At 50.4% G+C, this 14,735-nt stretch overlaps 1 protein-coding gene across 1 annotated transcript in view; it reads left to right on the top strand.

The window, feature by feature from the left end:
• Window positions 1-8,626: 8,626 nt before the first annotated feature.
• Window positions 8,627-14,735, top strand: part of C1H6orf118 (chromosome 1 C6orf118 homolog) — a 51,092-nt gene continuing 44,983 nt past the window's right edge. The window contains exons 1-5 of the mRNA XM_074072190.1: window positions 8,627-8,642; window positions 8,837-9,540; window positions 9,882-10,004; window positions 10,760-10,819; window positions 12,077-12,201. Of these exons, the coding sequence (XP_073928291.1) occupies window positions 8,627-8,642; window positions 8,837-9,540; window positions 9,882-10,004; window positions 10,760-10,819; window positions 12,077-12,201 (1,028 nt within the window). The remainder of the gene's footprint in view (window positions 8,643-8,836; window positions 9,541-9,881; window positions 10,005-10,759; window positions 10,820-12,076; window positions 12,202-14,735) is intronic.

The raw sequence follows: 14,735 nt of genomic DNA on the forward strand, positions 1-14,735 counted from the left end.
CACATGTCTCCAGAACAGTCGTAGACAGTCATGTCCCCTTCCCTCAGATGCAGGCCTGATTTGAACATTGTGCAGACTTTGCTGAAGTCACAGGCCTGCTCCTGGTTTGTGCTGTGATCTCTGTGGTGTCCCATGTTTGCCCTCAGCAGATCTTGTCGCCAGGGGAAATTCAAAGGGTGTTATACCAGGTCTCTGGTTTCTAAAACAGGCATGCTGGACAGACTTGTGTGCCTTAAGACACAGCCTCTACATGACCCCATGTGGAGGTGACAGTGACCTCCCTTGCGTTTGTACTTTTCTGAAAATTACATTAGGATTGGGAAGCTTGGAACTGCCTGGAGAATTGTGCTGAGTGTACTTCCTGTTTGGTTTTGCTGTCTCAGTGTTGATTGCCCTCAGTTGGCCATGGTGTAGTAAGCACAGGCCAGGCCATGGAGGCCTCCGCTCAAGCTTTTTAGATTCTCAACATTTTCTAGTACACTAGCCCCATCCTTTAGACATGCCGAAATCTCTCTTCTCATAAGCAAATCAAAAGCATGCAGCACACATCACCAGCCAACAACGTGATCAACAGTCCCCCAGCCTCTAGCATGGCCTCCACTCAGGCCTCCCCCACAGCCAGGATGGGGAGACCATCTCTCTGCTCCTTGCTCTAGCTTGGCCTGGGCCTTCATCCACTGCTTCTGACGCCAGAGTTCTCCTCCTCTGGCTCTTTGTCACCTGCAAGTTCCTTAGACACACCATTCTGTTTTCCCCGAGCTTAGGAAGCACAGACTTAAAACTGTTGCGGGAGCTGGGCGCGTGGCTCAGTAGGAGAGCACTTGCCTCGCTTGCATGAGGACCTGGGTTCCAGCTCCAGCATCTCACACAACACACACACACACACACACACACACACCAAAAAACTGTTGAAACTTTTGTGCTCAACAAATTCGAGTCACTAAACAAACAGCAGCCCAGCAAACATCCATCCCTGCATCCCTGGCCAGCTCGCCTTGGCAGCCCTGTTCTGAACGAGGCTCTCTGCCCTGCATACTGCTAGCTAGGGTTCTCTGCTCCCCCCAACCCTGCGTCCTGATGGCTACCTCCTTGCACCCCTCTCCCAGAGCTCATCCCCACTGCTGCACCGCCCCCACTTCACTCCCCGGCGTCTGCCTTCCACTGAGCTTATCAGGCAGGGCAACATTGCACCTTACCACGTTCTTGGCAGTTACCTAGCAGACAATGCTGGAAGGGTCAGGATGGTGGGAGGGGGATGAGGGAGCAGGTGGGAGAGCAGTGCAGGCTCCAGGGTCACACTGTAAGTCCTGCACTTTAAGGTGTGTTCACATGCTACCTCCAGGGCAAAAACCAGACAGCAGGAATGCACAGGGAAGTTCCTAGGTGCGGGATTTGCACGTGAGCAGTGTGGCTTTGGCAGGTGGCTCGCTGCACAGATGACGTGGTAAGTGAATGACTTCTGCGTGTGCCCTTTGGTGAGCTAAGCAATAGGAAAGCCTCAGGTGGGTTTTTAAGACCTACATGTATTTGACTACTGACTTTCTGATCTTTCCTGAGAGAGGTGGGACCATTAACTTACCCGTTTGAATGCTGCTATAAGGGATGACTTGGGAGGAACTTCGACCCTGAAAACAAATTATTTTCCCTCTGATCTAAACCAAGACTCTGCAATTCCACGTAAAATGAACCAAATCCATCTTTGTGCCAACAGGAAGGCATGAGGATAGCGCGGACCGGCCCTGGAGGGCAGCCGCAGGCACGGACATTGCCGTCTTACCTGTGCAAGGGGACTGAAGACCACACTGTCCCCACTCTCCGCAGATGATGGCTGTAGTCCCTCCACAAGGCAGCCATTCCACCAGCTGCCACGCAGCTTTGCTCCCCAAGGCTCTTATCAACTCCCCTGGTGGGGGCTAATACTGTAAGAGGTTGGGGTCCCTGTGACCCCACTTCCTATTTTGGGAAAGTCAGAGCCACAAAGCAGGTGCTTCCTTTCGCATCACCACATTTTCATGCCTGGGCCCCATAGTAGTGACACACCTGCCAGCTGTGGCTGTAGGACAGAGAAGATAAGGAAAAACTGGAGTCTCCCTTCCATGGGCTGAATCAGTTCACCTCACTGTGCTGCCACCTGAGAAGGCGAGGTCACCGCAACTCCGTGGTGCCCACGATGTCACATCTGCTCAGCAGCAATGAGCACAAGAAAACCAGAAGCATCACCTGCCAGGAATCTGTCACAGCACCGTCTGATATTGTCAAGTTCTCATTTCAGAAACCTAAGAAGGGGGGCCGGTTTCACAGTCACTTCTGAGAGCGGATAGCTCCCCACTCCCCTGTGAGAAGAAATGCTAACGGAACTACGCTTTCCAGTTAGGAGTGGTTTGGTTCTCCTCCCTTGGCACCCTGAGGAAAAAGCACAGGCTCCACTGTCAAACATGGGCATTTCGTCCCTTCCATGCCCTGCGAGCTGACCTTGGGAAGGTTTCTTTTCCTCGCCAATCCACTTTCCTCCTGGGAAGCACATAGAACGTGGTGCTGCAGTGACTCAGTGTTACGGAGTGACCGATTACTATTCCACGTCTGCAGTCTGGGCACAGTGGCAAGGGCTGTGCACAGCACAACCTGCAAGTCTGTGCAGGACAAGCCCAGACAGACAGCAGTTGCCTTTGCTCCCTGGGCTTTGGACAGCAACTAGCGCGTGCAAAGGTATTTTTCATGGTTTTCAAATCACACACGTGTTTTGCTTTATAAAGGAAAACAAGCCAGTAAACACCCAGTGCTCCTGTTGAAGTTCAAAGGCATGGCAGGGAGAGGGGTGGGGAGGTTCTGTGGCAAGACTGTTGTTGGTCACTGGGCAGCAGAGGTGCATCATGGGGGCTGGGCTGGGAATGTTTACTGTTGCCATGGCAACCTTGCAGGTGGCCAGGGAGGCCATGGATAAGGATTTGGGGTCTGAGTGTAAGTGTTTGGCTTTTGATGTATGGTTGATGTTGGATCTTCCCTGTTTCTCTGATCTGGTTTTGAACAGTAAGGACCTTTCTGGTGGCTGTGAGTCAGCTCCAGGGTCACAAGGGCTTTCAGTTGGGTTCTGGGATGGGCTGCCTCCCCAGAAGAGCCAGCAAGGATGGGCCCAGACGGTGTGTGTGTCTGTGCTGTAAGCAGTGTGGGTGTGTGAGCACCTGTACAGTGTGTGTTGTGTGTAAATATATGGATCTGTAGGATGTGTGTGTGTCTACATGGTGTTCGGTGTGCACATCTGTACGGTGGTGTGTGTGTGTGTGTGGAGCACATACGCAGTGTGGTGTGTACACATGGTACCTCCATGGAGTGCTGTGTACAGCTGTGCAGTGTATGGCGTGTGGTGTACACAGCCACAGTGCATGTGTGTATGTCGTGCATGCTATTGGTACACGTGCATGCATTCGAAGTGTGTGGTGTGTGTACACAGTTGCTTGGTGTGTGGAGTGTGCATATTTACAGTGCATATGTGTGCAAGGTGTGCATTCGTGCAGTGTGTGTGTGCGTCCGTGTGGTGTGAGGTGTATACACCGGCCGGCCTGACGTTTCTGAGTGTGTGCAGAGTGGGGGGCGTGGGGGCACCTGTAAGATGTGTGTCCGTGTGTGGTGGTGTGTGTGGTGCGTGCGCACGCGTGGGCTCCCTGGAGGACGGTTTTCTACCCCAGCTCACTGAAGGTCGAGAGTGGGACTTCGGCTCTTCTGTAAGGCAGGGTCGTCTCCGAGCGCGCTGGCGGCCATCCTGTCCCGCGCAATGCGCTCCTCTCCTGCTTCGCGGGGTCCCCTGGGCCTGGGGCGGTGACCCGCGATGTGGGGGGGTGGCGGGTGTCCCCGCGCGGACAGTGGGTCTCGCACCCTCCCTCCCACGGACGCCGACGTGAACGTGGCGGGATTGGGCGTGGCGGGTGCCGGCTGGTCACTGTCCTGGGACGCGGGCTCTGTCGCCAGCCTGTGAGAGCAGAAGGAAGTCAGGCCTGGGGGCCGGGCGGGTGTCCTCCGAGCGGGTCCGGGTCCCCAGGAATGTCTCCTCCCCTCTGCAGACCGCCGGCTCCTCCCACCCAATAGGGACGGGGTGACAGCCTGCGCCCTGTCCCGCGCTCTCCTCTCCTTCCGCTGTGACAAACCCGCCAGCGCGGCGACGGGCGACTTCACACTGCGGTCACCTCCTCAGTCCGCTGGCAGCGAGGCGCTGCTTTTCCAGCCGAGCTCCGCCAGCTCCTCCTGGTGGCAGGGGTGGCCCGCCACCCTCCTGTGCCCGCAGCCCGCTGCCCTCTCCCCGCCCCAGCCCCAGGCCTGGCCCCTGCCCCAGCGTCAGAGCCTCCTGTTGGAATCTGGCGTCCCTTTCAGCCCCTCTCCCTGGGGACTCTCTGCTTTTAGGGGCTTGTGTGCCTAGATGGGGCCCAACCCCATAAACTGGGACGATCTCTTTAAGGTCCAAGGCCTGAATCAAATCTGCAACGCCCAGGTGCCACCCCCCTGGAGACAGAAGGAGCACTTCTGGGACAGCTGACAACTGTGTCAGCCGGGAGATGTGTCTGCTCCTCCTTCCCAGCAGACCCATGCGGTGCTGGCATCCTGTAGTCCTCCAGGACTCTGTCTCACTGTGCAGGAAACTTTAAGCTTCCTGGTACAGGACACACAGCACAGCAACCTGTGTCACAGCAGGAGTTTTTATTATTACTTTAAAAATCCAACAACAGCACTTCTTTCCTGTCTGAACCTCTCCTGAGGGTTCTAAGGTTTAAAAAAATGAGGCTTCTTCCCCTGAAGATTTGTAGAAACGACTGCAGACAAGCGTGTGGGACGCGGGTGAGCCCAGGCCATGAATGCACACCCTGGTTCAGGAAGGACCAAACAGCCCCACTCAGCTTCTGCAGACCTGGAGGGCCTAGGGTGGTCTACATCCCACTGTCCCCTAGGGCTCCCTGGCTCTGGCTGGCCTGAGGAACAGGGTAGTGAACCAGTGGGGTCTTAGAGCTTCAGACTCTGTCCTTTGAATTTTTTCCACTAATTCATTCCCCTGGATGTGTCATGCTTTTTTTAGATTTGCAGAATAAGGATATTCTGGAAAAAGACCAATAAAAATTTCCATAGATTCCTGGTTACTAGAGACCAGAAAATGTGGGCAGTGATTTCTGATAATGTTGACATTAAAGATTTATTGTTCCTGCCCTGAAAAAAAAAAGTCACTTGCTATTTAAAAATCTTAAGTGCTAAAAATGCTGAAAGTATTTAATTAGGCCACATCTCATTCAACCAAAACCTGTGACTATGTCTTCCTAATCACTGCACTGTCAAAAGCCCTGCTTTTTCCCCCTTTTTCTTTTTCCTTTCTTCTTGTGTGTGTGAAGTACTGGGATTTGAACGCAGGGTCTTGTGATTGGGAGGAACACTTGAGGCACGCCCCCAGCCCTTTTTGCTTTTAGCTTTTATTTTTCAGGTAGTGTCTCTCTAACTTCACCTGGGGCAGCCTTGGATCTCATCTGCCACCTTCCTTGTAGCTGGGATTACAGATGTGTGCCACCAGGCCTGGCCTTTTTTGATTGTTTGTTTTAAAGTAATTTTTCCAAATCATTTATAAGCGAACCACATTTTCTTTTCCTTTTTAAAATATTTTTATTAGTATATTATAATTATGCAGGGATTTCATCGTTACATTTCCACATATACATATGTGGAAATACTCCGGTTTGGCTCGTCTCCTCCATTATTGTCCTCTTACCCCATTCCCTTTCTTAAAATAACTTCAACAATTTTCAGTGTTCCCTATTCATACCGTGTGTAGAGAGCGCCTCAGCCATACTCGCCCTTCTTCACCCTCTTCATTTACCCTCTCCGTCCCACTCATGTCCTCCCCTTAACATGACCTGTTTTACATTCCTGCCCTTCAGCTGCATTTTCAGTGAATATTTTTAACTTTGGGGGGGTTGTGGTCAGGTAGAGATGGCAGGATGTACATGAACTGACATTTTCAATTGGGACAATAGCGTCAATGGTCACTAGCAGGACAGAATGCTCGGCACGCAGTGTAAGACCTTGGAGGATCAACATGGAATCTGAATTCTTCAAGTCTCGCTGCCATCAAATTTAAATGCATGCTCCAAAGAAGGATGCTAATTAGCTAGTGGTGCTTCCAATCCTTTTTGGACATAAAGGAAGGGTGACACAGTGACATTTAAGTGGCCTCTTGCTCCCATCCTCCACAGAGTTGGGGTGATGTTTCTTTTCCTGCTTTTGATGAGTTTACAACAAGCATCTGACTTAAAATTCTATTGATATTGTACCCGTTGGTAACGGGCTTCTTTGAAGTACTAAGCGAATCCATGAAGTTCTCGAGAACACATCCACTGCAGTATGCAGCCACAGCTGGGCACACAGAAGGAAGATTGGTTCCTTCTCACACCACACAATAGCTGCCAGGGTGACTGGGCCCTGGGCTAGGCCACATCCCTGAGGGGCACAGAATTCTGAGGTGGCCCAGTGTTTCTTGGTGTGCAGCTATACAATCAGGCCTCACCCCAGGTTTGCAGAAACAAGGACTAAGCTGTGATTGCTCCATGTCTCACAGCCCAGTCGGCTTCTGGGGGCATTCTGTGTGCCCCCAGAGTAGAGGCTGGCCCCGGTCAGGAGAAAAGAGGCTGAAGAGGAGAAACCATCGCTGAGTTGGAGGGGGCCTGAGTCAAGAGACATGGAGCTGAGAGCCACCTGGCCAGCCAGCTACGGAGGACCTTGTCCTTACAACTGTGAGGAAGTAGATTCGGAGCAGGATGACCTGGAAGTGATTTTCTCCCAAAGTCTCCTGGCCTCAGGTCCTTCTGACACCTCAATTCCAGCCAACAGAGGACCCAGCCCACAGCCTGAGCGCTACCTCTGAACCGGGAGCCCCGTGCGTGCTGCCGATGTAGGGTCTGTGCCCTCCCTATCCAGCAGGGAAGCCATGGATGTCCCCTTTCTCTGCCACTTGCTTCCCCTCTTAGTGAAGCATCCTCACCTCACAGGCAATCTTTAGACCCGGCCTGGGCCCAGACATGGGGTTGCCATATGACTTAGATCCCAGACAGCCCTCTGCCTTCCTTTGGTCAGGCAGTCATGAAAGAAGGGAAGTCGGCAGGCTGGTCACTTGCTGGTCATTTTGGACCCAGCTCAGTCTCGCGACACTTCTCAGCTTCCCTCCTCACGATGGAAATAAGGTTATTTGCAGAGGGCCTTGCTGCCCACAGCTGTGACGGCTTTTAGCAGTAGAGTGCGTACGTCCTGGCCTGTGGAGGCTCAGGTCAGCATGGTCGCCACCCTGCAGCCGGTCGTGGAGGCGTGGTGGTAAGCATGGGAGGCCGCTGCCCTGCTGGATGGGTGAACAACTACTTACTTGTCCCTTGAGGGCTCTCCAAAAAGTCTGTGCCCCAAGCTTTGTGAACACCGTGCTGCACAGTGTCCCAGAGGAAGCTCTCTTCCCTGTCACTGGGAAGCAGTGTGTTAAAAGGACAGACCTGGGACATCTCACAAGCTTTCGGCAGTGTCAGCTCTGTGGACCTTTCATGAGAGCGGGCATGGCTGATGGAGTACTTGCAACTCTGTGCCAAGCATTCCTTTGCCTGAAGCGATTCCATGTTGGTGTCACTGAACTGCTTTGTGTGAGATGATTACCCTGACTTTGCAGAGGGAAGAAACTCAGTTTCAGAGGGGTCGTAACTAGAGTTCTAAGCCAGAGGCCCAACGCCAGGGGTTCCACACATCATGTCTGGCCACTCACCCCAACTCACCAGATACGGAGATGAGTAAAGGTGAAGTCACGGGGCATATGGTGCAAGCACCGCAGCTTTGGGGTAAGACGTGAGGAAGAATTGAGGCAGGGCTGAGAGGTTTGCTTATTGAACTGTCACAGGTGTGGTTCAGTGCTCAGAGTGGGGTCATTATTTATTTATTATTTTTAACAATAAGAGAGTCATTGTCAACTGGCAGGGGGCAACTTCACCTCCTGTCACAGACATTTATCATCAGTCTTGTCCTTCCTGGATTCCAAGGTGATGGCCAGGTGACTGCAAGAGACAATGGCTGAGACCAGAGGACAGACACCAGGAGGCGGGGCTGCAAGCTTTTGTCCTGCTTTTGTCACCCTTTGAGCATTGACAGGTCCACAGGAGGCCTTTTGCTGCAAGATGATGTAGCATCTCCGCAGAGGCATAGTCAGGACTGGCTGGAACACCAGCACTTTCCGCAGCTGTGGCCCAGGGCCCATTCTCGATGGAACCCTCTCTCTGGGGCATGGGAGAAGAGGGGCTTGTATGGAAGGAGACAGCCTTCTGTCAACACCCCAAGGTTTTTCTTCATGGGGACAGGGGAGGAAGGGCTGAATGACACAAAAGTCCTTGGGGGGGCCTGGTGGGGGGTCCTGATACTTTGTTTGACAAAGGGAGACAAAACAAACCGTTTTGCTTACTCTCAGGCTTGTCGTGTGAAGTGCGTTGAAGAAGAGGGCTTTCAGTGTCACCGTTAAGAATTACAGTTACATTTAGGCTTTCCTTCCAGAACCTTTGCTAATATGAAAGAAGTACTAGTCAAATTAAAACACCTACCTCCTTCCTTATTGGCCTTGGAGGGTGTAGGCTTTCCGATGTCTCGTCCCCAGGGCAAGGACCGAGACCTGTCTGTGTCTCAGGTCCCCTCACCCACAGTCACCCCTTAGGCCGGCACAGGTTTCTTGGCAGGCCAGGTACCATTTCCTCCCTTTCCGGGAAGAGATATGACAGCCCAGCAATGCACAGGGCGGTTTCATTGCAGAGTCACGTGGGGTGTGTCATGGTCTGCCTGCTTTTTTGAGCAGTTTACCTAAAGTGGAAGCACTGTGAGACCCCCAGTGTGAGGACGTTGTGCAACCTGACCAAGCTCCTGAACAGACTCCAGAAAGAGCACAAGGAAGACGTCCATCTCTACACGGCAGGGCACCTGAGCCCCAGCCAGCTCTACCGGCCACCCGAGGCTATCCTGTGTCACGGGCACAGTGCCAACAGGCCAAGATGGAAAGCAGCATCCCACAGAGTGGCCACCAGGGTGGGAAAGCCACCTGACGCGACCGCAAAGCTGCAAGACGCCTTGGCTTATTTCACCATCAACACGGCCCTGCTTCCCGAGGACGGCCAGGGAACCCGGCTGTTCAGGTTTCTCAATCCGAAGACGCCTACAGCCTTTGAGTCCAAGCAGGATTTCATCCCAAAGAAGCCTCTGCAAAAAGAGGACGAGGAAGGCGGGGAGGGGTCTCCTGAGACCCGCAGGAGGGAAGAGCTCCGGCTGCCCGAGATGAAGGTGCTGAAGTACAGACCGGTGGCCTCCAGCCGCCAGTGTGCAGTGTCTCCCCCAGGCAAGGACTCGTACCAGTACCTCAGCTCCTACTTAGGTGGGATAACAAAAGCTGATAGCTACAGAAAGTTCCTGAGTTTCCAGAAAGAAGTCCTGAGAAAGCAAGATCTCCTGAACAGTAATTTCTCTGTGAGCAAGGTGTCGAAAAGCCACGAAAAGAAGTTGGAAAAGGTAAGGAAGGCCATTTGCCATGCTGTCACATGGGGCTACAGTTCGGGGAAACTCGTGGGCTGAGGCTCATCCTTGGACACCTCACATGCGTGTCCAGGCAGACTGTAACAAAGCTTCAGCTGCTGCTAATATTCCCTGGGGTTGGTAGATATTAACAGTTGGGGAAAATGATGCAAACAAACAACTGGGCTCTGGGCTCTGATTCCAGGAAGGGAATCAGTCACTTTGGTTTGACAACCAGGTGACTGGACACCTGGATGGTGGTGGCTATGCAACTTTCTAATTCCTCAACCAAGGGAAATGAAGACACTCAAAGTGGGCTGACTCCATTTTTCCTGCAGGCACTTCAGAAAATATGCACGTGCCACCCTCAGCAGTTAAACAGGCTGCAGGTCTTCGGAGAGATCTTCAAAGACATCTGTGACAGCTCTTTGATATTTGGTGACCTCTTGAAAGAAGTCAAGGTAATAGAAACGTGTTTTCTGAAGAACATTAAGAGCTGTGTGGTTCTGCATATGTGAATAGCCTCACACCTCACACAGATTAATTCTGCCACATGTCACAGTCCCCATGAGGAAGGCGTCACTCACAGACATACATCCCAAGGGGCCGTGTGGAGTAAGCACCAGTGAGTGTACTCCTTAAGCCCAGGTTTTCCAAAAAGACTTCTAACTATACACAATAGTACTTATGTGACATTTAAATGTTTATAATTAAACATGTATAAGTTCATATGGATCCTTCTGGATTATAAGTGCATTATGATTTCATAATCAAAGTCACCTTCCTGTGGGATCAGTTGAAATTAGGTTGCTTCAAATTCATGCTATTCCCAATTTCCCTAATGAGGAGGAATGCTTAGTAATGACAACATGGTGCCCCGCTCTCCAGAGATGTCCTTGTCACCAGAAAGTTCACCTTTGCCGGGGCCACAGGACCCAAACCCACACAGCATCCGTACAGCAGGTCACCTGCATGAGTGTTAAGGTGTTTATGATAGGATGTTGGACTGACCAAGAGTCAGTATTCATAGGCACTGAAGGACTATTTGATTTTATGAATTTTCTGTGTGAATGGCTGAACATGGGAACAATTTATATACTTAGTTCTGACATGGCCTAAGCTAACATCCTTGGCCCCCCATGTTATTACACATGAAGACCCCCTGCCTCACATGACAGCGCCTGACGCATTGCGATGGCTTCTTCTCTGTGTGTAGGAGGAATACGAACTCTACATGGCAATGCTTCTCAACTCCCAGCACAGCGCACAGCACAAGGTAACAAGCACTCGTGAAGCACACGGATAGAGCCTGCTTGTCCGTGCTCCGTATTTCATGAGAAGGGGGACCACTCTGAGCCCACAAAGCCCCATTTGTTCCTCCATAATTTAGATGAGCTGGTGGGGTTATTAGTGGGGAACTTTATACCAGCTTAGGGGTGTGACTGATAAAGAACGCCCCGTCAAAGGACGTCCTCCACAAAGACCGGACCAGAAACCACTACAGTGTGTACATACAGTGTACACGCACTTGGGAGGACAAATGATGCTGGGCCAGTGATTGCCGGAAAGCAGGGGCCTGTTTTCGTCCCCTGCTGTGGTAGTGTTTTAACTGCACCTGTGCCCTGAGCTTCCACACAAACCCACGGTCTCCTCACTTAATTGGTCACAGATTTCCACCAGGAAAGCTCAGTTTCAGTGAGAGGATGTACCATAGGAATGACTGTCGCATGCAAACGCTCGGGGGTCCAACACCTGGCTCAGGTGGCTTTGGTCTTCTGGGTTCAGTAAAGTTTAAAATCATAAAAGTTTTAATTCAGAAAGTTTTAATTTAATTCAGAAAAGTTTTAATTCAGAGTTAGGAAACATAGTTTCTTCCTTCTTATATGAAAAAAAATCACAGCATGTCTTACTTCTTAATCCAAAGCCACATTTGGACATTATTTATTTGGGGTCTTTTCACCCTACATACAAATAAGCTTCTGTCTTTACAGGACTAAGCAAAGCCTCTAGTTAGTGACTTGCTCTGTTCCTTCCTTTCTGAGGTTGAGTGGAAAGGGAACGCTAATGTCTGCTGCCCGATCAGAATGATCTTGTCCTAGTGGAAAGCTGGCCGTCCATCACCTAATGAGGCAGAGAGCTTCGTGGGCCCACACTGGGTGCCACATCGCTTTGTCTCTGTGTGCAGCAACTGAGTTAAACTGTTTCTCTCCAATTTAGAAGGAATAGTTATGGAGTTGGTAATAATGTCACTGAAGTATGTTATTCCGCACATCCTTTGCCCACACAAACCATGGAACTCCCTCACCACCACCATTTAAGATTTCTTATGAAAATAAAATCTGAAAATGTTAGAAAGGTATTTTATGGAGCCCTTTCCCAGTCATGACTGCTTCAATGTCCCTCCCTCCCAAGACACCCACTTGAATTGGAACCCATATCTAACCAGGGACATCTTGAATAAATACACAGTAACAGCAGAGCCTCTCCTGCCCCTCCAGGGTGTGCCCCACCCTTGCCGTGCCTTCCCTCATAGGCTCTGCTGGCGGATGCCCAAGGGCTGGAGAAGAGCCCTGTGCACACTGCTGATGTTGACCGAGCCAGGGAGGAGCTGAGGAAACTCACAAAGGACATCAAGGAGGCCCTGGAGCACAATGACAAGTGAGGCAGTCCTGACCCTGTGTAGTCCAGGTGTGGGTGACATTTACTTAATCAGATATGCAGCCTATGTGGCAGGCACATATCTGTCTTTCTCCTGAACCAGTGGGAATGACATATGACCATTTTCAATGTCATTCTTTTCACTTGGCTCCTTCCACAAGCCATTGCCTATGTGGCTAGGATATTTGCTAAGTCTGGTGTTCCCATGGGAGGACTTTGGGGAGGTCTCTAGAGGAATCCCATTTCTTCTGGGGTGCAGGGTCAAGACACCTCATATGAATTCCTTTATCATTTGCTTAACTTAAAAAATTCCGTAACCTCTCTGTACAGCCTTCCGGGGTCAGGTCACAATCAGATAGGAGATATTGTTTGCCAGGATTAAAGAAAAGAGATTAAAGTAAGTCTGAAGCACCCAGAATATCCTTAAGAAGACAAAATGAAATACACAACCAAAAAGTGTAACTTGCCTTTAATGTTACTGGCAGACAGAAAGCTGATGTCTCTCACTCTAATTCATTCTTGAGGTCTCTCTCACAGGCGTGGTTGAGCTCTAGCCCACCTGAGGGACTCAGGCGGTTGGGTTGTAGATGGTCACTGTGTGCCTTTTGTGACACACTTCTTCATCCTGGTCTTTAGCCTAATGACTGTGTCTGACTCATGACACAAGAAGCTTTTTGGCACTGGCAGATGACCTCTTGGTTCTTTTCTGACCCATGTCCAGTTTATTCCTCCTCTCTCAGAGGCCCTGATGGGGAGGAGCTAGCTGCACTTGCATGGTGAGGTGAGACACAGCGGGGAAGCTCAGCAAAAGTCACAGAATAATGGAAGATGTTTGCTACTTAAAGATCCCGGAGAGAAGAAGGCAGCATGCCCTGCGGGTCTGAAGGGAAGAGGAGCAGTCTGGGACACGTATGCTTATCCAGAAGGAAGGTGAAGAGCTTCCTCAGCTCCTCCCTGGCTCAGTCAACATCAGTGGTATACACAGGGCTCTTCTCTAGCCCTTGGGCATCAGTTGAAGGGATGGGGGAAGAGAGAGAGGGAAAGAGAAAGAGAGAGAGAGAGAGAGCAAGAGAGCAAAGTAAGAGACCACAGCCTTTGTCTGAAACCAGAGTATCATCCAAAGAAGCTAAGAAGTTTCCCCAGGGAGTGGGTGAGCTTAAGGTTTTTAGGCATAAGCTGCAGGCACTCATGCTGACCTAGGTGGTCACTATGGCATTCCTTCAAAGTCCATGCAGAGGGGGGCAGAGGGGTGACTCAAGCAGGTCGTTTCTAGCTACCCCATGGGAGGTGGTCACCATGGGAGGCTGTGGGGGACAGGGCAGATATCTGAGCTGAGCACTTTGAGGAGTTGGGAGAAACTGAGAACTAGGAGTTGCATCTAGAATGATTGGGTCTGCAACTGGCACCAGTAAGTTGGACTTGCATTCAGAATTATAAGAAGTCACTATGAAAGAGTCAAAATTAAAAATAACGAAAATAGAAAAGTAAGCATCAAGTAGCACTGGCCATTTTCCATACTTGTGCTGTGAAGCTTTGTATGAAACAGGGCTGTTAGAGAGCCTGAGAGAGAGGAGTGGAGCCAGCTGCAGGCTGGAAGTTGTTCTAAAACCATGGCCTGTGAGAAGAACTCCACCAAGTGAGAACACTACAGGGCACCTGGTGCAGAGTGGAGCACTGGCCAGGGGAAGGGATTAGGAGTGAGTGTGGAAGTATGAAGACCACCTGGACATGGCACTGATACATGTGGGAGGAGTGTGACAGAATGTGAGCTGGGTCTCTTGGACTGTCCTACAAAGGCAAAAAGAAGTGAGGGAGGGGATTTTGCATCCTGTAAAATGACAAAAAGCAAAGAACACACAGTCCGTCCTCAAACTGTCCTTTTTTTTCACCCTCCAAACAAAACAGCTACCCTGTAACATCAAGATGAAAAACAATAATGAAAAACTCAAATCAACAACAAGAAAGCAAAATTTACTACACTGATGGAAGAGTCTTCTTAAATTTGGAAGCTCTCATAATACCTTCCAAACACTGACCCTGACCTCAAAATGCAAACTACCACAAAAAGAAGTCAGAAAATGAGAACCCAAGCAGTCTAGCTAATGAAAACCCCTATGATTAAAACTAACACAGTCCCTGGGGTTGACAGTAGAAGTGTCAATAACTTGTAGAAGGAGGAAGTTGCAACACGGCCTCCAAACTCAGAGCATGTCAGCATTGAACACAATCTTGAGACGGAAATATGAAGGCTAAGATGGGAAGGCAACGAAACAAAGGAAAAAACCAAACAACATAATTGAGGACGGAAATAGCTGAAAAGGTAAAAAATATACCACAATATACTAAGTCATGACATGGCTAAAACAGGATAGTTTTGAGAGAAAACACAAGGGACATTGAAGAAAAGCAGGGAAACAATCAAGGGAATGAAAATGAGGTAACTAAAAGAGGTGGTTGAAACAGAAGACAGGCAAAGGTGATCCAATTCACATACAATTGAAGTCTCCAAGGAAGCAAACAAAGCAGTAGAACCC

The sequence above is a fragment of the Castor canadensis genome, chromosome 1, assembly GCF_047511655.1.
Source record: "Castor canadensis chromosome 1, mCasCan1.hap1v2, whole genome shotgun sequence".
Classification (NCBI taxonomy): Eukaryota; Metazoa; Chordata; class Mammalia; order Rodentia; family Castoridae; genus Castor; species Castor canadensis.